This window comes from Populus euphratica, unplaced genomic scaffold, assembly GCF_000495115.2.
Source record: "Populus euphratica unplaced genomic scaffold, PopEup_1.0 scaffold1394.1, whole genome shotgun sequence".
Taxonomy (NCBI): Eukaryota; Viridiplantae; Streptophyta; class Magnoliopsida; order Malpighiales; family Salicaceae; genus Populus; species Populus euphratica.
Window position 1 is genome coordinate 1 of NW_011501253.1, and position 22,222 is coordinate 22,222.

The window sequence follows — 22,222 nt, forward strand, 5'->3', positions numbered from 1 at the left end:
CACTATTTCATCATTCAAAATTAAATTTATTGAGAATTAAACTTTTTAATTGAACTTGATTCAAAGATTTTACAGGTTGTAAATTTTTTATATTAGAACAGGTTTAGATTCTATACTCGAGTTGACTTGGTTTTTTATCTTTTTTAATATTTTTTTATAATTTGTTTTAGATTTTTTCTTTCTTTTTTAAGGTTTGTCTTTTATGAGATTAATCTCAAATTCATAACCATAGTCATTGTTTCGAAAGATAATGTAGGTTGACTCTTTTTTTATTTTTTAGATTGATTTATTTTATTTTTATCCTTTAACATTTAATTTATTTGAAATTGTTTTTCCTACTTATAAGTTTAGTCTAAAATTCATAACCATAAAAATTATTGTTACGTGGTTAGTTATAGGTTAATAACCAAAGTTATTAGTTTCAAATATTAACATGGTTTGATATTTTTTTGGTTTTATTTTTAAATTGAATTGAATTATTTCAATTTCATCATTTAAAATTTAGTTTATTGAAAATTAGTCTCCCTATATTTTTTTCATTTTCTTTGTATTAGGTTATCATGATAAGTTTTAGGTCTTTTTTTGACAATTTTATTCTTCATTAATTTTTTCTCTATCAAATTTAATCATCACTCTTTTTATTATTTTTTTCCTATGACAAGTTTTTTAAATTAATTTTTTTTTGTAATTTCATTATTTAAAATTAAATTGATTTAGAATCAAGGTTCTTGATTGAACCCAATTTAAAGATTTAATGATTTTCATAGTCATAAGGTTTGTAAGTTAACTCAAGTTGACTCATATTTTTTTGTTAATATTTTTCATTTTTATTCTTTAATATTGAGTTATTCAATAATTGAGTTTCATGATTTTATTCAATTTACTTTCAAACGCAATTACTCTAGCATCATGATCGGGTCAAACATTTTGTACCTTGATCTAGGTGGGTTTGGATTAAGTTTTTTCAACCTTTTTTAAATTACATTTTTTTTCTAAAGTTTTCTCTTTCAACATTTTATTTGCTAGAGATTGAACTTTATTTTATTTGTTATAAAGTTATCATATTTTTATTTGATTTATTAAAAATAGATCTTTAAATTTTTTTCATGATGATGAAATTTACAAGTTAAATTGGGTTTTTTTTTTTTGAATTTTTTCATATATTCTTCTTCAAATGGGCTAATAACTCTGCCCACGACCTAAAATTCTAGGACAGAGAGGATACATGTTACCCTTACCAAATTTCAGTCGTTGTGATAAATGAATATGTATTTCAATGCTTCGAATTTCTATCCTTCTGTGTCAAAAACAGCTAATTGAATGACTGCCAGCAGAATGCATATCTTTTCATTGTTGAATCTAAAATAAGCTTCCTGCAACCGTATCATTTTTAATTATCTGCGGTTGTGAGAATCGCAGCTAGGCTTTGCTTCTTGAAGACCAAAGTTATTTTTTGTACAATACTTTCTTAAGCTAGAGCTAGATGATAATATTTGTAGGTTTTCCTGACCGTTGATGAATTTATTCATAAACTGTGGATCAGCAAATTTACGAGTATAATAATAATCCATATGACTTGGATTACTATAACCAAATTGATTAGAGAGGCTTAAATCATTGAGCTGCTGCTCTACTTCTCTCTCTCTTAAAGGTAGAATTCTTTTTAAGACTGTATAATAATTATTTTAGAGATTCCACAGATCAAATCCAGTTGCATTAACACGCGACGGTTTCTTCACAAACCCTCTCCAGGCGAACTTGATCCCTTACAAAAAGCTGCTTTTCATAATCTTCAAAGACCGCCTTTCGCATCCTCGCCAGGATGCACCTGCAAAAGCCAAAAACACTTTCTCAGTCTTCAACAATCAACACATTGTCTACATGCTCGGGCAACATTTCATATTTCATAGAGAAAGTTGGAGATAACTATACTTTCAGGAGACTGTTTACATGGGCAACGCTTGTTACTGTTTTTAGACAATTCTCTTCTGATCAATGTACTTCTAGTTGATTTGATTTCTTATGAGCAGAAAACCCATGTTCATGTAAACGCAGATATCCATCTTGTCTTTCAACTTGTAGAAAATCCTATTCTTTCTAGAAATGTTTAAAATTTATCTAATCAGATCGACACTGCACTACAGTTTATCTTAAATAGTGCTGTACTGCATTTTGAATGGTCTTACCTGAAAAATCTTATCATCACCGAAGCTTTTCGATATAAGCTTCAACTCTCCTCTCCTGGTGCTCAGCTCGTCCAGTATCTCAGAATCACATAAACTTAAATCTATACCATCAACCGAACCATTTCGTTCCTGCAAATGTGGACATCACAGGTGGTTCTTTTTAACTCAGAAATTGACCTTAATAAATATTCCCAGAGATTCAAGTTCAGAATTCCTCTAAAATATTGCTGCAACATAAAGTGCTAGTATAAAGTCTACTACTAAGCAGTGAGTTAGAGATACGTTCAGAAGCAGATAACTGACAGATATGGTTCTGTTTACTGAAATCATTCTTAAAACATAATATACTATTAAGCTTATTTTGTGCATGTTGAAAAGATTTTTAAAATACCACAATTCAATTTTTTTCAATTTTTGTAAAATCAATTTTATAGTGCTGAAGAATTCAGGGAAAAGAATATGAAACGATTGAAGGTTTCAAAGTATTTGAACTTGCAAAAAAGAATAATAATGTGAGTTAACAAGGATCATCACCAAAACAATATATGCTAACAATAATATTTGCAATTAAAAAACTAAGCAAGAAGGTAGCTTAAATCTAAATATTTCCACAAGATAATGAATTCCAGGAATTAACTACAGGTGGAAATTAGACTTGTGCAATTCACTCATTAAGACAGTGAGCCCACATACCTTGAATGAGACTGCACCACCACGTCTTGGAGCTCCCTCGATTTCCTCATACTCAGCCGCATCCAGCTCATGAAGGTAAAATGGGTGAAAGAGCTTAGGAAGGACATGCTGACGTATGCTTATAAGTAGGAAGAATGGCAAGGGGAACAATATCCCAGCAACGGGTATCCATGTCACTCCAAAACAAATGAGAAGGTATGCTAATTGGAAAAGCGTAAACATTGAAATATGCCTAAAGGGCACATTCTCTACAAATGAAGCATGGGGAGCTTCCAATATCCTGCTCGAAGAAGATTCAAAATGAGAGGAAATTAGCATGTGAAATTACATCTAATGCCTATTTTATTTGCCTAACCAATGTTTTCATGAGTTCCATGTATGCACAAGCAACATACCAAACAATTAAAGACCTAACAGGAAAGAATTTATAAAAGTGCAACTTACTTATGACATCGACTAGGGGTAACGAAAAGCAGCAAGATTCTTTCCCAGAATTGGTTCCCAGGGAGGCTGTCAATGGCCATGTAAGCAAAATATCCCCATAGCACTGATGTTGGTATCTTCTTTATTATGGGCATGGCAAGCAATGATACTCCCACGAGAAGTGATTGCAAAAGGTTGCTAAACCTTTGCTCATTAACTTGAACCGGCAAGTGAGCATCAATATGTTTTTCAGGATCAAAGTTACCATATGCAATGCCTCCATCATCATCTTTCATAGCCGTATCCTTCAAGTCCTTCAACTCGTTAGCTGCTGAAGGCTGCAACAGAATGACGCCATTATCAAGGGCTAAAAAAATATTGAAGCAAATTTTAACCACGTTCTTACTTCTGCATGCTAAACTAAAGCCATGATAAGAACTGACTGCCAAAAAAGATGAGATTACAGAAGTTTGCCCCAGGAACCAGTGATATAGATGCCCTTTCTACATAAGTTGTGAAGTTACCAGTGGAGTTCTGTTGATTTCTATAAACACTGCCTGCATCTTGCCATAGATTTCTGAGTTGCTGGCATTTTGCTTCATGCATTCCTTGGCACCTTTTACCATCTTCTTTCTTATCAACTGAATTCGTATTCCAAAATAATGAGACTGAAACTGTTAAAAAAATCATTTTGTCCTAGGACATAGCACAAACTTGCCTAACCAACCTGTTTACTGAGCACAGCCAGACTTTTCGTGTGCATAGGAGATTGTGGGAGTACTCCATTGGATGGAGGGAGTCCAATCAATCCACAGAACAGAGTCTGGATAGTTCAATGAAAGAAACGTTTAAAACCTGATGAATTCACCTAGGAGATGAGGGGAGTTGCATACATGTTGAGAAGGCAAAGGAATTTAGGTTATATACCAGAACCCCGAGGACTAAAATGTCATAATGGTAAGCAGATGGTTTCCTGAGATTGAAGTTCTTCTGTTGTGCCATTTGTGAAGCGACACTATGATCGAAAAAATAAAGACCAGCGACCATAACAGCGGGTATGAAGGCAGCAAATAGGTATGCTGGTGGGACCTTAGCCATATCCTGAAATTTAAACGAGGATAGTGTATTGTGAGTTGAGAAAATTATATTTATTGATTAATTAATATGAAAAGAAGTACAGTTTATACCAATGTAAAAGTGACAAACATTTGCATTCCAAAACAAAAAAAAAGAAGAAGAAAATAGCCTCCTGGACGGGCGATTCAAAAGGGTTTCAAAGTAAACATCTACATGACGTTACCTTGATTACAGTCCAATGCTCCAAGGGTGCAGTGTCCCAAGGAAGAGGGCTTCCAAGCCTCCTAGGAACACCGGAAGGAAGTTTCCCCGGTACACCAAATGACAATGCTGCCCATACTAATACCATTAAAGGAACTCCATAGTCCGCAATGAGAGTCCGAAACCATCCTGCATTGGTGATGAAAATTAGATCTTTGTAGATGAAAGTCGTGATGTTCTTATTGAAGTGAATCACAAGTCTTTTCACAAACCAGTGCCGTACTGCCATGATCTTGCCCCTCGGCTTTTTAAAGCAGTATATAGTAAGCCAAAGGTGAATATAACACCTAGCAGCCCATTTGTATACAACCACTGAAAATTATATTTTTCTAAACTTGGGTCTTCATGTTCAGGGATTCTGAATTCTCCTAATATACCCTGCAATTGAAACAACAATTTTATGAAAAGATGAAGCAGTACTTGTGCTGTTTCTGTATACATTTCGTTTAAAATTCCTGATCAAGAAGATACCTTCACAGCTTGTTGAATGAAAAGAACTGCAATCAACATGCCAAAAAGTTCCCCGGCAACCCTTGTAAATTTATTGATAATTGTGCAAGCATTGAATATCGCGAGAAGAAAGAGCAGGAGAGCTGTCCAGACACACACCCTACACAAATTCAATTTAATTTATATGTTGTGTAAGCACTATAGAAATATGTAATTTTGAATTGTTTATGATCATACACGCACACAAACACACAGGAACAGCAAGAGGTTGGATTTTGTTACCATCCAACCCAAGCCAAGTAGAGCTCTTTCCCAATCGCATTGTTTCCTTTTGCGAAACTGTATAAATAACTATACATTATTACAGTGGGCTCTGCAACTCCTAAGATCAACAAAGGCTGGCCACCAAACAACGAGTGTATGATACCACATATAGCAGTAGAAGCCAGCGTGTCAATGGTGCTAAAGCTTCCATCTGAAGAGAGAAATGAAACAAGTTCATTCGGGAGATTGTGTGTGTGACAAGTAGAGACGTAACACACAGATAAATACTTTGAAGTACGCAAGAACCTGTTTCTTTGCTAAGTTGCTCGCCAAAAGCGATAACAGGAAGAGCAGAAGCAAAGAACATATAAGTTGTTGGAGCCAATATCCTGACATAAACATTCAAATATCGAAACAATCAAAACCAATATTTGTAGGGGGGGGGAAGGAAGCAAATGAAAGAAAAGAAGTTTAAATTGTTAAAATGATCATGCACGCAACGTATGTACCTGGGACCGGAACACAATGCATTGCTCCAATCTTGGTTGTAGCATGCTTTTCTATTTTTGAAGTCTTCAACGATGCCTTTGAATGGGGAATTGAACAAGTTCTTCATTGCTAGAATAAAAAACAACTCTTATTAATTCAGGCATGAAACTATTTAATTCCAGAAAAACCACCCATGTTGTTCTATCACACATACCTACAGCCTTGAAAAATGGACGCAATGAGCATCCAAGCCCAGGCGTGATTGATGATGTTCGGAGAAATCAATTGCTAAGAACACCTAGCCAGCTAACCGGAAATGAAAACGGATGACACTTCTTATAGTCTACGAATTGAGAGAGAAACGGTTTCAAACTAATATTCCAACCCTGCCAGTGGTTTACCGTTGGACAGCCATACATATCCTTTTTGATGAATTAATAGCTGCTAGCATGCTAATTTCTTCTGTCATTTGTTAAAAACTAATTTCATCTGTCATTTGTTAAAAATAAAAATTGTGTTTTCCTTTCCTGAACACAGCTGTCGAACAAGATTCAAAAGGAGATGTATCAATCACCCACTAAAATGCCCATGATGCAGCATCGGACGAATGTGAGAGATGACGATGCCCGTACAAGATTCAAAGGGAGTTGTATCTTACAACTCGTTATAAGATACCTTTATTGTCTAACTATATGAAAAATAAATGAACTCTGTCAATTACAATTTACAACGGAATTACCAACTTCACAAGTGCCGGCCGGCAGCTCTGTTCTGTCCCATAATGTGGACTCCTCAGCTGCTCTATCAAAAACCCTTCTTTTTCATTATTTTTCTACTCGTCAAAAGGATCGGATAAATGTGGGGAATCCAGATCTATCCTGTTGACTGAACTAGCAAATTTAGATGACAAGGCCATTTGCATATTTGAAATACACAACAGGATTCCAGTGGCATGTGGTTTAATCCTTTCAGGGATCCATGCATATTAATATAACACAGAGTAGTGAAATTCAGGTCAGTCAATTGTTTTGACAAAGGCTGAAAGAGAGCACAAATGTCTCTTTCTTTTGCTCTGATCAACTTTTAGGGAACAAAGACATTATATAATTTACTCTTTTTTTTTCTTCTTTCCAAATACACAAAGTAGCAAGTAACTACTAATTAATTAAGACTCATTCCAACATGTCTTGTTCATATCCTCTACTCATCATTATAAAAGCTTTAGTATTTTCAGACATTCTTCATGTTCAGAATCCAATTTCGCTGGAGTATACGAGCCATGTAGATCCTCCACTATGTACTCCTACAAAATTTTAGAGAAGTTGAGTATTTCTGAATTCTAGACTGCAAATAAATAAACCCCTAAAAAAAGGAGGGGGGGCGAAGAAGAAGAAGAAAGGTAAGTCCTGTTAAGATCTCACCACGCTTGGTTCAGACAACAAATGTATAGCAGGAATGAAATAAAAATAAACAAGAAGGATTCTGAGCTTACCTTTGTAAGCTCCCTCTTAGTGAGGATGTGGTAGTGTCTCTGCCAAATTTTTTGAACGGCCATGGTGGCAGCAAGGAAGCCATAAGCAATTCCAAGAATGGCAAAGATGATGACAAAAACTACAACCAGTGCAAAGCACGCCTCCATGGAAGCAGGGAAACAGTCCAAAATTCCCCATCCATAACAGCAGTTCTGGCAGCCAGCCATCCTTGGATCGTTACTATTGAAGGAGGAGCAATGTAGTATGATGCCAAAAAACCCAAGAAGCACAAAGAAAGCCAGTACTCCTGTTACAATTCATTTACACAAAGCACAGACAACAATAGTTTAGTAGTAGCCAGTATCCTGCGCTGAACTGGATGTTAAGGGAAAAGGGTTAAAATAAGCGATGTCTTCTGCTTTGCCTTGCAACATACAGAAAAACAGCAAATAACACTGCACCACCAATAAACCAGTGAGACAAAACAATCACAATATTGACTACTTTAGGTGGTTGTTTGCCAAGGATCAGCATGCCATTCTGAAATCAGCAACTAAAGCAACCAATACAGAAGGAGAAAACAACATATGAACCTAGTGCCACAACCATCAGTTACACCCATCTTCCTCTCCTTTTTTGATAAATCAGAGGTCAACATATTAAGGAGGCAAAGGCAGACAAAAGCTTACAAATAAGTTACAAAGTAATAGCTAGCACCAAAAGAAAGCAACAAATGCCGGACAAACCAAGGCCAAACCCAGAAGAAACCAAACAGCTTGGTTACCTAAAAACCAAATGCCAGATAAAGATTAAACTCATAGCAGATGAAATCAAAAACAGCCACCAAGCAAGCAAAAGCAAAAACTAACACATCAACCAAAAAGATATAGCCTTAGCAACAAAGAAATGCCACAACAGCAGATACAACAAAAATGCAGCTCAGAGCACTTGGACATTTAAAAACCAGAATAAAATTTCAGCAGCAAGAGCAATCAGACTTCTCAACTCACAGAAGTATATTTCTACTCATACAATCTGTCCTCCCAACAATACTTCATTTTGTAACCTTGGATATCAAATAAAATATAAATGCTTTCAAATTACAGAAATTGATAGATGCTGCTTAAAAAGCATTTAATTCAATACATGACAGCACTAGAGATTCAGATTAGAAATTTGATCCGAGCAATAAGTCAGCGGAACTATGCTTCAGCACCTGAAGTAGTTGGAATAATTACAAGTTGAATAATGAAAAAACCATGATCATTACCTATGCAATAATAAAATGGTATGGGATGCTTGGACAATATACGATCCCATCCATCACTGAATGAATTCCTAAAGGTCCCATCTTTGTCCATAAGGTATGCAAAACCACCCATTGCTGCGATGACCTGAAAGAGAGATTTTCTCAGGCATAAAAATAGAACATATAGGTTTTCATTTAGTAGATAGATGATGCAGCCTAGTGATTTAAGCAAGAGCAGATTGTAATTTCAGTAAATTTCCTGCAAAAAGGATAATTGCTAGCTATTAAGGAATAATTAGAAACATTTAATTTCTTATTGAGCTTTTCCTTTACTAGTCAAGTAGGAATATTTGTGTTTCTTATTTAAGAATCCAAGTCTAATTAGAAATAGCCATAACCCAAGCACATAAATATGCTTGTAGCATTTTTATATACTTACATTTTGATAATATATATATATATATGCTTGTAGCATTTTAATCAGATTATGACAGATTTATATATTGAATGAAGTGAAGCTTTTTGCTAAATTATGTGAGAGTGTAAGGCTTTCAATCTAGGAGTGAGTACTAAAACTTTTAGTGCGAGGCTAGAAGTTTAATTCTGTTTTTTTTTTTTTCCAATTTCTTTACTTTCATATCTGTTTTTCAATGTGCCTAAGAACTTGAGATGCTTGACTCAGATTCTGCTGGTTAAAGCCCTAAATTCTACAATCTAACCTAATAAACAGCCAACTACGAATGTTACCCTAGATTTGCCCTGCGTCAGCCGAGCCTATTTCTCCACTACATTCTCACATCATGGGAGATCCTATGGAAGCATCTTAACAGAGTATGAGCAGGATGAGTTACTGCATGAGATTTAATTCTGTTTTTAGTGATTTAATTCTGTTTTTAGTGCAAGGCTAGAAGTTTAATTCTTTTTTTTCCAATTTCTTTACTTTCAGATCTGTTTTTCAATGTGCGTAAGAACTTGAGATGCTTGACTCAGATTCTGCTGGTTAAAGCCCTAAATTCTACAACCTAACCTAATAAACAGCCAACTACGAATGTTACCCCCTTCATCAGCCGAGCCTATTTCTCCACTACATTCTCACATCATGGGAGATCCTATCGAAGCATCCTAACAGGGTATGAGCAGGATGAGTTACTGCATGAGATTTCATGGTTTATTGATGCTCTAGCAACTCATGGAAAATCTGCAAATTAAGGAAACAACACAAAGACAGACAACTATGCAGCCTGATTTGAGTAAACAGAAAATTCAAAAAGTGGAGCACCAAAGGTCCCAATCATGTTTGCAGCAAGAACAGCCAACTACAAACTGTCCCAAACTTGTCCTTCATCCAGAAAAAAGCACAGACAACAAGTAGAAAATCCTAGCCCATAAGTGTCAAAGGTAGATCAACAACAACGTGGGTCAATACAAGAACAAGAAAAACTAGTGCATAATATAGAAAAAGCTACACAGGAACCCGTTTTGCAAAAACTACAACTTGAAGCTTCCAAACAGCCACATAAGGTCAAGAGCAATCTGAAGAAGCAGAAACAAGAACACAAAATGCTGGAAGCTTAGAAAAGTTAAATCAGCAACTGGAAATTGAAAATCAGAGGATTGAAAAGGCAAATCAACATGCTTATGATAACCATAAAGAAAGTTGCAGACAAGTTCTTATCAATTATTTTGTCATTCCAGACAAGTTTTCTAACATAATGGAAAAGTACATTAAGACGTCATTATCACTGCTTATGATAACCATAAAGTAAAAGCTGTGCAAATCAAGTGATTCCTGTGCAATGATGTGGAAGCAACGCAAGACCTTGAAAACATTTATAGTTTGGAAATATATGGGCTTCGAACATAAAGTGAAAAAAAAAGAAGGAAAAATTACCTTGACCCTTCCAATATATATATATATATATGAAGAAACATAGGCTTGAGATTGCAGAAAGTAGTGTTATAGTGCATTAATAGGAATAGGATGAAAGTATTTTAGCCAACAAAGAGGAAAGTAAGATTACTCACAGTTTGCACAGCCAAAAATACAATGATAACATCCCTTGTAACAAAAAGTCTGAATTTCATTTTGCGCCAAGAGTTGTCCTCGAACAAAGCAACTCGGAGATGAAATTGAGCTTTACAAGTTGTACAATGAGAGAAAGCAAATCCTTCCTATTTAGATTAGGTTTTCATTCAGAAAAAAATTGTATTATAAACCCAAAACCCAAAAACACACACGTACCGCAATTACTTTACCTTAACTGAGCGCCAATGATCAAGGCATGAACGATGAACAAACTGCTGGGTACCTTTGCACATGCATGGAGATATCAATTCATCACCTAGAAAAATAATTAAGAATTTCATCATCTATAAAAATAAGACAAAATTAAAAATAAAACAAACAACAAAGATGACTCATGAACTTCATTAAAAAAAAAAAAAGTCTTGAAATGTTACCTTCTTCGCAATCGGTTTCCAGACAGATACGGCAGCAAGGAACAGAACCGTTTTCAATATCATCATCGTTAAGAATACTAATTTCTTGAATGGAACTTGGTTCGCTATCAGCCTGGTTCGGTAGCAGAGGATCAGAATCACTGTGACTCTCTGGGCTCCTCCCCAATTCTATTTGCTGCACTTCAGGCCCTTCCATTGAATCAAACCCTAGCATTGATCTGAACTAACCCAGATTCATAAATTGAAACATATTAACAACGCTAAATTGATTGAAACGTTTCAAATGTTTTTTTTTTCCCTTCTCTTCTTTTTTAGGTGTTTTCAGAACTGTAGTGCTCCCCAAAGAAGACTCTAATAAACTGGCCCTCCCCTCAAATATCCATGCATCCTTTCAATTAGCCCTAAAGATGGGCAAGATCAGAGTTGAGGTGATTTTAAACAAATATTATCTGTTTATTTTTTCCTATACTATCATATATTTATTGTCAATATTTTTTTTAGTTTATTTCTCTAATTTTAATCTAAAAAGATGAGACAAAATAAGGAAAAAATATATCTTAATTAATTATTTCCATGAGTTATTTGTAAGAAAAATAAAGTGTATGGATGAATTAAAATAAAGAGTCTATAAATGTACAAAAGTTTTTACGTCAGAATTATAAATGTATTTATCCTCCTTGATTATTTTTTATTTATTATCTTAGAATAAATATGTCTCTATTATAATTTAATTTATTTTTTACTTTTTAATAAAAATAATCCAAAAAACACATTTCTAGACATATTAGCTATTTTTTAATTTTTAACATTTTTTAATATACCAGTAACTTTTGAATTAAATTTTTTTTTTTTTTATCGTTATCAAAGGACTTATGTGACATTATAATCTAACTATCATTTAAAAAGATTTTGAATTTTTTGCTTCAAATGAATTTTATTTTTTTGGTTTTCATTGTTTTAATTTATTGATGTTAGGAATGAATTTTTTTAAAAAAATTATTTTAATGCATTTCCAAGTGAAAAGTACTTTTAAAAATTCATCCACAAAAACAATAAATTTAAAAATTTTCAAGAGTTCTGATAATCTTAGTAAACAAATCTAAAGTTTTTTAGGGTTTATGCAAAAATTATTTAAAAATTAGATGTTTTTCTTAGCTTTGAATATTTCCTTTAAAAATAGGTTATCGCAAACTACAAGTCGTATAAGTATCTAGCCTCTAATGGTAATCCATACGAACTACTAATAAGAAATGTGATTAACCCTTTTAAGAAAAAGAAGTTGTTATACTTTAGAGTATTAACTTTTTTCTTTTGTATGTTTAGGTGTTTATGTACTGTACTAATCTCACATTCTTTTTTTATAAGAAATAAGAGGTATAACATTCTTTTATAAATAAAATATTAATTTGCCCTTTAAATAATATCACATATATTATTTTAGGATAATTTTAAAAATTTACTCAATCAAGTCCCTACTTGATCTTTTTTAGATTTAAAATTGCAATACCATATATTAATTACATTCTAGTCCAAAATTTCTAAAATTTATTTACAATAAAATCGCACTTGATTAATCATTCAATTTTAATTTTTGACTAATGGTTCTTATATGTGTGATTTATTAGGTTCCTTAACAAGATGACCCAAATATAAATCATAATCTTAAATAAAATAAAATAAAATAAATTCAATAATTTAATTTATTATCAATTCAATAATTGATTGATTTATATTTGGAGATTAAGTTCAATAGCTATTAATCTGTCATGATTCTTTGAATATTAGAAAAATTATAAGTAGTTTGACATGGTCTTTTAATGACTAATTTTTTAATTTAATTATTATTTTTTTATCACGAATGTTTTGATTTAGATATTATAGCATAAAGTATATTTGTTTTGTCAAATCATGTTAATTCTAACACATTATAGTTATTGATTTTTTTAATAAGATTTTGAGACTCTTTTCAAAATTCATTTCACCTTAACCAAAGATTTCACAATCAATACTATTTGAAAATATATAGAAATATTTTTTTTTTAATTCATATAGGATGGTGAATAATTTTTTGATTACTTAAATATATTCATATAGTCCATGTTATATCCAATACGTACTAGGATGTTACCATTGATTAGGATAATGTGTGGTCAAAATCAAAGTATAACACTTTTTATATAAGATAATTAAATGATCTCAAGTCTAAGAATCACTTACAAAACTATCACGTGAATCTTTCTATAGATATAAATTAATAATTTTTGACCAATGGTTCTTATATGTGTAATTTATTAAATTCCTTAATAAGATGACTCAAATATAAATCATAATTTTAAATAAAATAAAATTAAATAAATGAAATAATTTAACTTATTATCAATTCAATAATTAATTGATTTATATTTGGAGATCAAGCTCGATAGCTATCAATCTATCTTAATTCTTGAAATATTATAAAAGTTATAAGTGGTTTGACATAATTTTTTAGTGACTAGTTTCTCAGTTTAATTATTATTTTTTTATCAAGAATGTTTTGATTTAGACATTATAGCATAGCGTATATTTGATTTGTCAAATCATGTTAATTCTAAACATTATAGTTATTGATTCTTTGAATAAGATTTTAAAACTTTTTTCAAAATTTATTTTACCTTAACCAAAGATTTCACAATCAATATTATTTGAGAATAGATATAAACATTTTTTCTAATTCATATAGGGTGGTGAATCAGTTCTTGATTACTCAAATACCTTTATATAGTTCATGTTATATCCAATATGTACCAATGTGCTATCATTGATTAAGACAATGTATGGTCATGATCAAAACATAATATTTTTTTATATAAGATAATTAAGTGATCTTAAGTTTAAGGATCATTATAAAACTATCACGTGAATCTTTCTATAGACATAAAATGATCTTTTCATATGAAAATCTCTTGTGGGTTAGTTCACTATACATATTATCTGACAAACACCTACATATTAGTTTTACGTACCTCTCATACCTTACTTTATGAGAGCAAATGCTTTTTTTCATTAAAAAAAATATAATATGTATCAGTCTCAACAATTCTAATTAATATCCAGTCTTAATAGAATATTAATCAAGAATTTTTAGGAACAATTTTCTGATGTAATATAAATCTTATAATTATAATAATTTTATAATTTTATTTAAACAGGGTGACTAGTTTGTTTTTAACCCACTATGTCAAACAAGTCATGCCAACTTTTGTATTTAGTTATTAATGCATATAGTGGTTGATTAATTAAATCTAATACAATAGTCAAGATTTTAATAATCATATCAAATATTTATAATTATATGCGGAAAAAAAATAATAATGCTTATATTGTTTTATGTAATAATTAGTTTTTGATCTGGCCAACAAGAAAGTGCAAGCCCCGAGCCTAGTTCCTTTTAAAATGAGGAATGGGATTAAATTCTTTGTTGACCTAAGGAATCGCAGTCCCTTACAAAAATTCAAACATCTTAACATATTTTGAGCTAATACTAGATATGATGCCTGCGCGATGCTACGGGCTTGTATGTTATTGTGAATTTGTAAAAAAAATCATAAACAAATATATGGGGGAACACTATAGCAATCTATAGTGTTTTAAAGAAAAAAAACTACGAAGCTAAATTCTCAACTAGCTCAATATTAAAAAAATAAAATCGACAAAGATAATTCTAGAAAAAAAATCATAAAAAAAAGAAAAAAAACCATGTGAGGAAACACTGTAGCAATCTAGAGTGTTTTAAAGAAAAAAATACAAAGCTAAATTCTCAACCAATTCAATATTAAAAAAAATAAAATTGACAAAAATAATTTAAAAAAAACAACACAAAAGAAAAAGAAAAAAAAGAAGATAATTTTGAAAAAAAAGCAAAAAAAATAAAAAAACATATGGGGAAAGTTAAAGCTAAATTCTTAACCAGCTCAATATTAAAATTATTTAGAAAAATATTGTAGCAATTTATAGTATTTCATGATAAAATATACAATTGTAATTCTTAACCAGCTCAATATTAAAAAAAATAAGATCAAAAAAGAAAATTTTGAAAAATATAAAAAAACAAAAAGGAAAAAAAATTATACAGGAAAACACTATAGTAATCTATAGTATTTCATAAGAAAATTTACAGTTGTAATTTTAAACAAACTCAATATTAAAAATAATAAAATTAATGAAGATAATTTTGAAAAAAATTATGTGGGGAAACATTGTAGCAATCAATAGTGTTTTAAAGAAAGAAAAACTATAAAGCTAAATTTTAAACTAGTTCAGTATGAAAAAAATAAATTCAATAAAGTCAATTCTAAAAAAAAATTTTGATAAAAACATATGTGAGAAAACACCGTAGCAAGACAAAATTCATATGGGAAAACACTGTAACAATCAACAGTATTTAAAAAAAACTAAAAAAATTAAATTATCAACCAACTCAATAGTAAAAAAAATAAAATTAAAAAAAAATAATTTTGAAAAAACACAAAAAAAAGAAAAATAAAACAAAAGAGAAAAAGATAATTTTGGAAAAAAAACAAAAAAAAACATATGGAAAAGCTAAAGCTCAATTCTCAACCAGCTGAATAATGAAAAAAATAAATTTAACAAAGATAATTTTAAAAAGAAACATGTAGAGAAATATTGTACCAAAACAAAAACTACGCAGGAGAGATACTATAATAATCTACAATATATTTTTATAAAAAAACTACAAAATTAAATTCTTAATCAGCTCAATATAAAAAAATAAAAAAAAATATTTTTTTAAAAAATAATAATAAAATATTAGATAAGTAGTTGGAAATTTGATCTTAGGATTTTTTTATCCAACAAAAAAGCATGTTTTATAATAATATATCTAATAATATAAGATACCTTTAATTTGTGGTAAATGTTTATTTTAAATGCAGGTCTATCACATAAATGAAAGGATTGATTGATGACTTTAAGAACTTAAATTGCAAGGATAAAGAGATGACCAAACTTAGAAAAGAGATGTCGGTGCAATCCAAACCGGAACAGTGTTTGGTAATTGGGTCATATCTGGAGCTATATATCTCATATTTAGTTCCAATTTATATGGATAGAAAGCTAAGACATAGGCCTACAACTTTCATATGGAGCCCAAGATCTAAAAAGGCCATTTTCAAGTCCAAATTATAGCAACAACAAAGAAGCCCGAATCTGTTTTCCAGCCCGAGCACTGTTCAGTATTTTGGCCATATCTGGAGTTCTAGAAGTCCACATGAGCTGAATGTTGTACACAAGAAAGTTAAGACAATTGTATACAACTTTCATGTTTGCAACTGGCTCTAATTTGGACGTTATCAATGATGTTTTGGGCAGACAAGAGAAGATAAGGATTGTCACCAAGTCAAAAGTTGGCCACCCACTTATCAATTAGTCATCAAATCAATAGTTCCCAATTTTGGCCTATAAAAGGAGGCATTTGCCATGCATTTAGGCATCTTGTTTTCCAGATCAAGATCATGCTCTTGCTTTCTCTCTTTGTATTTTTTGTAATGTTTATGTTTTGCTTTCATTAATATTAAGTGTATGCCTTTCATTTCCTTTCCTTTACTTAGTTAACTTTTATGTTCTTATTTTGTTTATCTATTTTGCTTTCTTTCATTATGTCTAGCTAAGTTAGTTATGTCAAGGTGAAAAGGTTACACTAATGGTGTAAGAATAAGTATAATGTAAACTTAATATGGACTTTAATGTTTGATACTAACATGTTTTATATTTGTTATCTTGTTCACTCTTTAATACTTTGCTTGTTAAATGACTAATCTTGATTTATGTTGTATAACACTTGGTACAACAAATGCTTGGCACTTTCATAGCCCATAATGTATGGTATAACCGACACCTGAGCTATGAAAGGAACTTGATTTGTTGTTAACATAAGTTATAATCATGAATGCTTGACGAGATTTACAAGTATTAGCATTAATTGAATAAGTTGACTAATGTAATCATGTTAACAATATATAATCTGATTGAAACCTCCTTTGTGTGTGGTTTCCAATTCAATAATAAGAGTTTATACTATACTTGTTTGATATACCATTAGTGGAACCTCTAACCTTGACATTTGTTATTATTATTGTTTAATCCTTACATTAATTTTCCATCTCCAAGTTCTCATCATCTTCTTCTTCTTCTCTTTCTTTATTATTATTATTATTACTATTATTATTATTATTATTATTGTTATTGTTGTTGTTGTTGTTGTTATTGTTATTGTTATTGTTGTTGTATTATTGTTATTTATAATTTGTACAAATAACCTCCCTGTGGTTAGACCCCGGTCTTGCCGGGTTATTTATTACTTTGACACTCATGCACTTGGGAGAAGACATCAATCTCTTAGTCGTGTCAGAAACACTATAGCAACATACAATATTATTTTTGAAAAAATTATGAAAGCTAAATTTTCAACTAGCTCAATATGAAAAAAAAATCAACAAAGATTAGTTTGAAAAAAAAAAAAACTATATAGTGAAATATTATAACAATTCACAATGTTTTAAAGAAAAAAACAATATAACTAAATTTTCAACCAGTCCAATATTTTAAAAAATTAGCGAAGATAATTTAAAAAACAAAAATTAAGAAATTAAAAAAAAATCAATTTAGAAAAATAAAAGAAAAAATATATGAAAAAGTTATAGTATTTTTCCTACACATTATAAAGTTTCTTATATTTATATACATTAATGACTTTAATGTTGTAGAAATTGGTTAGTATAATATGAATAATATAAAGTTGCTGTATTCTTTTTTATTTGTATAAAATGAAAAAAAAACCAATATAAATGAATTGAGATATTTTGAGTTGTAAGGGTAAAATAATACTTTTCTTAACATCCAAATGAATTTTTAAACATAAACCGAACATAATACTACTAAATTTTATTTTCAACTAAACACAACAATGAACAGTCACATGTCCTCGATTACATTACATTTTAGCAATCAAACTACAGGAAACTACATAAGAATCTGCATACGAAACGTCGTCCAAAGACAAATTTGAAACCTCCACGCCCAACCGTGATTCAAGGCATAGAAGAAGACAACGCAAGACACGTCAAACGACGTTGATTAGTTAAAGCTCGAGAGGTTCTAAAACATTGGAGCACGCAAGGAAAAGAAGATTACGAATGAAAGGTACGATGGTGGCTAGAAACAAAGCTGGATCATATACACTTCAACTTGTAAGAACTGTAATTCACACATGCTATATATGCAATCATCCACTCTCTTCTTCCCGATCTTCACAGCTTGCCGTGCACCATCACTCTTCGTGTCATACCCTAGAAAGGAGACACAGAAATCCTTCACTATCAGGAAACTGCTTATGCCATCTCATCTCTCATTGGAAATTGAAATGCTAGTTAAATTGAACATGAAAGAGCAATCATCCTCCAAAAAGAGAAGAAGAAACCCCATCAACCATGAAGATGCATGCCAATCATATTATTTTCATAGTATCAAATTCAGAGAGACACAGAGAGAGTTACTGTTGGAATTCCAAATTAATGGAAGTAGGGTCTGCAGAAATATTTGCAATAGCCCCAAAAGCTGTCTCCGATAGAACAATGGTGGTGCCACTAGCTGAGGGTGGATTATTGATCAATTCTAGAGCATAGTCGACTATCTTCACTTGAATGACCTGATCAGCTATGCAAGAATCAGCGACCGCGGCACTGATACACCTGACCAAGTATTGCCTCCCACAAGCAGCCCCGTTGTCCCAGATTCCATCTCCAGCCGCCGCAAACATATTATTCGACGGAAACTGCGACGCGCTGTCATTGTAACAAGCCGTGGCTATACATACCAAAGTCAGAGAGAAAAATACTTTACTTGTGATCATACGGTTTGTGAAATATGCCTGGATCACATGAGTTCATCATACATAGCACACGACTACTTACGTAAATATGGAGGGCTGTACTGGGCAGCGGTGCCAACATCACCTTGAGAAGTTTGTAAAAGGCTTGACATCATTAACAAGTTGAAGAGTAGTGGCAGTGGGAACAGACATTGAATTAGAGAACATGAAAGCCTCGCCATTTTTTTTAGCAGTATCCCGAAGAGGGGTTTATTCGACCTTCTCTCTTTCTTTTGCTAGGCCACAAAGTCAACACATACTTTTAAATTTAATTCATGGTCGGTGTCCACCTCAATGCCAGATCACACGCGTGTTTTAGCCGTCGATCGGGACCCTTTGTTTTCCTTGAAGATTCCTATCGTACTTACTGAAAAGATTTTTTTTAAAGTCAAATAAAACAGAACTTAAAAAAAAAAAACAAATGATGATTTATTTATTTTTAAATTTTAAAGGATTAAAATAAATCAAATTAAAAAATTAAACAAACAAGCTATACACTAAATTAAATAATATTATGTACAAAAAAATCATAAAAAATATTAACAAAAATTAAAATTTTTAAAAAAGAAACCAACAATGAAAAAAACTCATTAAAAAACAAAATATAAAGGATGAAATTAAAAGAAGAAAAACTTGATAAAATAAAATTTTAGGTTAAAACTAATTTTTTTCTAAAAATATTGGAGCAACCCAAGTTTTATTATTCAAAAATAGGAGAAATAAATTAAATATTTTCTCGAAAAGTCTAAGTACACCATACATCTCCCTGTATTTTTTATTTTAGTCTTTTATTTTTTTTAATAATTTTAATTAATTTAGCATTTAATTAGGTCATTAAAAGGAAAATTAAAAATAATAATTTATGAGCATAGTAAATCCACACTAGCTATGAGTGTATCCATGATACGTCAGGGAACAATATTTTTCCAAACTTTTTTAATTATTGAAATAAGTTAAATTTACCATATCCTAAAATAGTTTCAATTCTGACTATTTTGTAAATTAATTTCATAGACGGAACTTATTTTGTTGTAATTAATGTTTATTTGTTTGCATGTGAACTTCTTGTTTAATGTTGAAGGAACAATTAAGGACCACCAACTCCCCTCAAGAATACTTAGGTACTGATAACTACATCTGCCCAGATCGATGCAATTATGAACTATGTTGAGGAGTGAGAATTGGCATTTTCTTGAGTGAATTATAAATTACTCTCTTTATTTTTATAAAACGAATTAAATAGTCTTTTAACTTAATAAAATTGATTAATTGGTCCATTTTGTCCAAGGGCTTACACTGAAATTACTTCCAGAGAATCATAACCCCATGGCAGTAGTCATGATCAATAACTGGAGAAAGAAATCAAAAACCGTACAACATATTAGTCTTCATGATTTATAATCACTTACACATACGAAAACACTTCAAAAAAAGCAAGTGGTGCAAGATAAATAGACGTGGGGTTAAAAATACCTTCAGCTCTGCACTATTCTTCTTCTCAGCGAGCGATCTTCTTCAAATCAATCCCACGCATTAAACTCATTCTTCTTGATTGGATTTTCAAGATCTCGTGACGTGATTGGATTCTTCAACATCTGAGTTGGCAGTAACATACTCAGCTTCACAACTTGATAATATTACTATCGATTGCTTCTTGGATGACCATGTGAAAGATGTATCTCCCATGAAAAAGACAAATCTTGCTGTGCTTTTCCTTTTATCTAGATCTTTACCCCAATCACTATCCAAGTAGCCAACAAGATTGAAGTTTTTACTTGAGATATGAAACATACCTTCATGTATTATTCCTTTGATGTAGCGAAGAATTCTCTTGGTTGCATTCAAGTGAGACTGATCTGGTGTCTCTATATATCTGCTGATAAGTCCAACTCCGTAAAGTATATCCGATCTTGTACATGTCAAGTACCTTAAGCTTCCTAATAAGCTTTTGAAGTAAGTTGGATCAACATTTCAAACTTTACTCTTCCTCAATTCTACTCCATTCTCAACTGAGATTGATACCGGATTGCAGCTTTCCATCTTGAATTTTTCAAGAATATTTTTGGTATAACCGCTTTGGGATACAAAAATTCCTTCTTCTTTCTGCGTTATTTCTAAGCCAAGAAAATATGTTATTAGACAAATGTTTGTCATCTCAAACTCTTGTACCATGCTTTTCTTGAAGTCTTCAAACATGATAAGATTGTTGCAGGTGAATATCAAGTCATCAACATATAGGCACACAAATAATATACTACCTTCTACTTCTTTATTCACATATATTGCGTGTTCATATAGACATTTTTTAAATTCATTATCTTGAAAATACCTGTTAATTTTGGTATTCCAAGTATGCGGAGCTTGTTTCAAACCATAGAGGGTTTTCTTTAACTTGTATACGTTGCCTTCATTTCCATCTTTAATGTATCAAAGTGGTTGTTCAACATAGATCTCTTCTTCTAGGAAGGCATTCAGAAATGCTGACTTTATATCGAGTTGATAGATCTTCCATCTATGTTGTGCAGCTGATTAGTACTTAAAAATGTATTTTTATCAAGGTTTTATATCATCATTTTGCACTTGAAGTATCAATAACTCCTTAACTAAAGCATGTTTTATAATAATATATATAATAATATAAGATACCTTTAATTTGTGGTAAATGTTCATTTTATATGCGGGCATATCATATAAATGAAAGGATTGATTGATGAATTTAAGAACTAAAATTGAAAGGATAAAGAGATGGCTAAAATTAGAAAAAAGATGTCAGTGCAATCCAAACCGGAACACTGTTTGGTAATTGGGTCATATCTGGAGCTATAGATCTTAGATTTAGGTCTACTTTATATGGATGGAAAAGTAAGACATAGGCCTACAACTTTTGTATGGAACCCAAGATCTAAAAAGGCCATTTTCAAGTCCAAATTGTAGCAACAACAAAGAAGCCCGAATCTGTTCTCTAGCCCAAGCACTGCTCAGTATTTTGGCCATATCTGGAGTTCTAGAAGTCCAAATGAGCTGAATGTTTTACACAAGAAAGTTAATACAATTTTATACAACTTTCATGATTTCAAGTGGCTCCAATTTTGACGTTATCAATGACGTTTTGGGTAGACAAGAGAAGATAAGGATTGTCACCAAGTGAAAAGTTGGTCACCCACTCATTAATTAGTCATCAAATCAATAGTTTCCAATTTTGGCCTATAAAAGGAGGCATTTGCCATGCATTTAGGCATCTTGGTGTCCAGATCAAGATCATGCTCTTGCTTTC

The 22,222-nt window shown here is 31.5% G+C and overlaps 3 protein-coding genes across 6 annotated transcripts; all 3 read right to left on the reverse strand.

Annotated features, from left to right (window-relative positions):
- Window positions 1-1,557: 1,557 nt before the first annotated feature.
- LOC105117546 (boron transporter 4-like) lies at window positions 1,558-6,697 on the reverse strand. Of its 3 annotated transcripts, none has more exons than XM_011015243.1 (14): window positions 6,058-6,697; window positions 5,864-5,972; window positions 5,661-5,743; window positions 5,373-5,565; window positions 5,112-5,250; window positions 4,853-5,018; window positions 4,603-4,769; window positions 4,230-4,403; window positions 4,030-4,125; window positions 3,827-3,943; window positions 3,324-3,640; window positions 2,880-3,159; window positions 2,187-2,315; window positions 1,558-1,828 (listed from the first exon to the last, which is right to left on the reverse strand). In XM_011015243.1, exons 2-14 carry the CDS (start codon window positions 5,968-5,970, stop codon window positions 1,793-1,795), a joined length of 2,004 nt encoding a protein of 667 aa, XP_011013545.1. In that variant the 5' UTR covers window positions 5,971-5,972; window positions 6,058-6,697; the 3' UTR covers window positions 1,558-1,792. The 3 variants fall into 3 exon arrangements, with proteins under 3 accessions (XP_011013545.1, XP_011013544.1, XP_011013546.1); XM_011015242.1 differs by having other exon boundaries at window positions 5,643-5,743; XM_011015244.1 differs by lacking the exons at window positions 5,864-5,972; window positions 6,058-6,697 and having other exon boundaries at window positions 5,373-5,429; window positions 5,518-5,565; window positions 5,661-5,692.
- Window positions 6,698-6,798: 101 nt separating this feature from the next.
- LOC105117544 (ERAD-associated E3 ubiquitin-protein ligase DOA10-like) lies at window positions 6,799-11,441 on the reverse strand. Its single transcript, XM_011015241.1, has 6 exons — window positions 11,025-11,441; window positions 10,821-10,906; window positions 10,590-10,736; window positions 8,586-8,709; window positions 7,336-7,622; window positions 6,799-7,146 (listed from the first exon to the last, which is right to left on the reverse strand). The coding sequence occupies exons 1-6, from the start codon at window positions 11,236-11,238 to the stop codon at window positions 7,054-7,056; spliced, it is 951 nt and encodes a 316-aa protein (XP_011013543.1). The 5' UTR covers window positions 11,239-11,441; the 3' UTR covers window positions 6,799-7,053.
- A 6,498-nt stretch (window positions 11,442-17,939) lies between these two features.
- Window positions 17,940-19,194, reverse strand: LOC105117547 (EG45-like domain containing protein). 2 transcript variants are annotated; one of them, XM_011015245.1, is made up of 3 exons: window positions 18,992-19,194; window positions 18,575-18,884; window positions 17,940-18,367 (listed from the first exon to the last, which is right to left on the reverse strand). In XM_011015245.1, the coding sequence occupies exons 1-3, from the start codon at window positions 19,128-19,130 to the stop codon at window positions 18,361-18,363; spliced, it is 456 nt and encodes a 151-aa protein (XP_011013547.1). In that variant the 5' UTR covers window positions 19,131-19,194; the 3' UTR covers window positions 17,940-18,360. The 2 variants fall into 2 exon arrangements, with proteins under 2 accessions (XP_011013547.1, XP_011013549.1); XM_011015247.1 differs by lacking the exon at window positions 17,940-18,367 and having other exon boundaries at window positions 18,571-18,884.
- Window positions 19,195-22,222: the final 3,028 nt, after the last annotated feature.

Bases quoted from the DNA above. Each gene is read 5' to 3' on its own strand.
- LOC105117546 (XM_011015242.1), bottom strand. From the start codon at position 5,970: ATGAAGAACTTGTTCAATTCCCCATTCAAAGGCATCGTTGAAGACTTC. The intron at 5,566-5,642 runs GTATTTATCTGT...TTCTCTCTTCAG, and splicing joins AGGTTCTTGCGTACTTCAAA to ATGGAAGCTTTAGCACCATT. The intron at 5,251-5,372 runs GTAACAAAATCC...GAATTTGTGTAG, and splicing joins TACTTGGCTTGGGTTGGATG to GGTGTGTGTCTGGACAGCTC.
- LOC105117544 (XM_011015241.1), bottom strand. From the start codon at position 11,238: ATGCTAGGGTTTGATTCAATGGAAGGGCCTGAAGTGCAGCAAATAGAA. The intron at 10,737-10,820 runs GTAAAGTAATTG...TAATCTAAATAG, and splicing joins ATCATTGGCGCTCAGTTAAG to GAAGGATTTGCTTTCTCTCA. The intron at 8,710-10,589 runs GTGAGTAATCTT...TCTCTCTTTCAG, and splicing joins TATTTTTGGCTGTGCAAACT to GTCATCGCAGCAATGGGTGG.
- LOC105117547 (XM_011015245.1), bottom strand. From the start codon at position 19,130: ATGGCGAGGCTTTCATGTTCTCTAATTCAATGTCTGTTCCCACTGCCA. The intron at 18,885-18,991 runs GTAAGTAGTCGT...TGGTATGTATAG, and splicing joins GTACAGCCCTCCATATTTAC to CCACGGCTTGTTACAATGAC.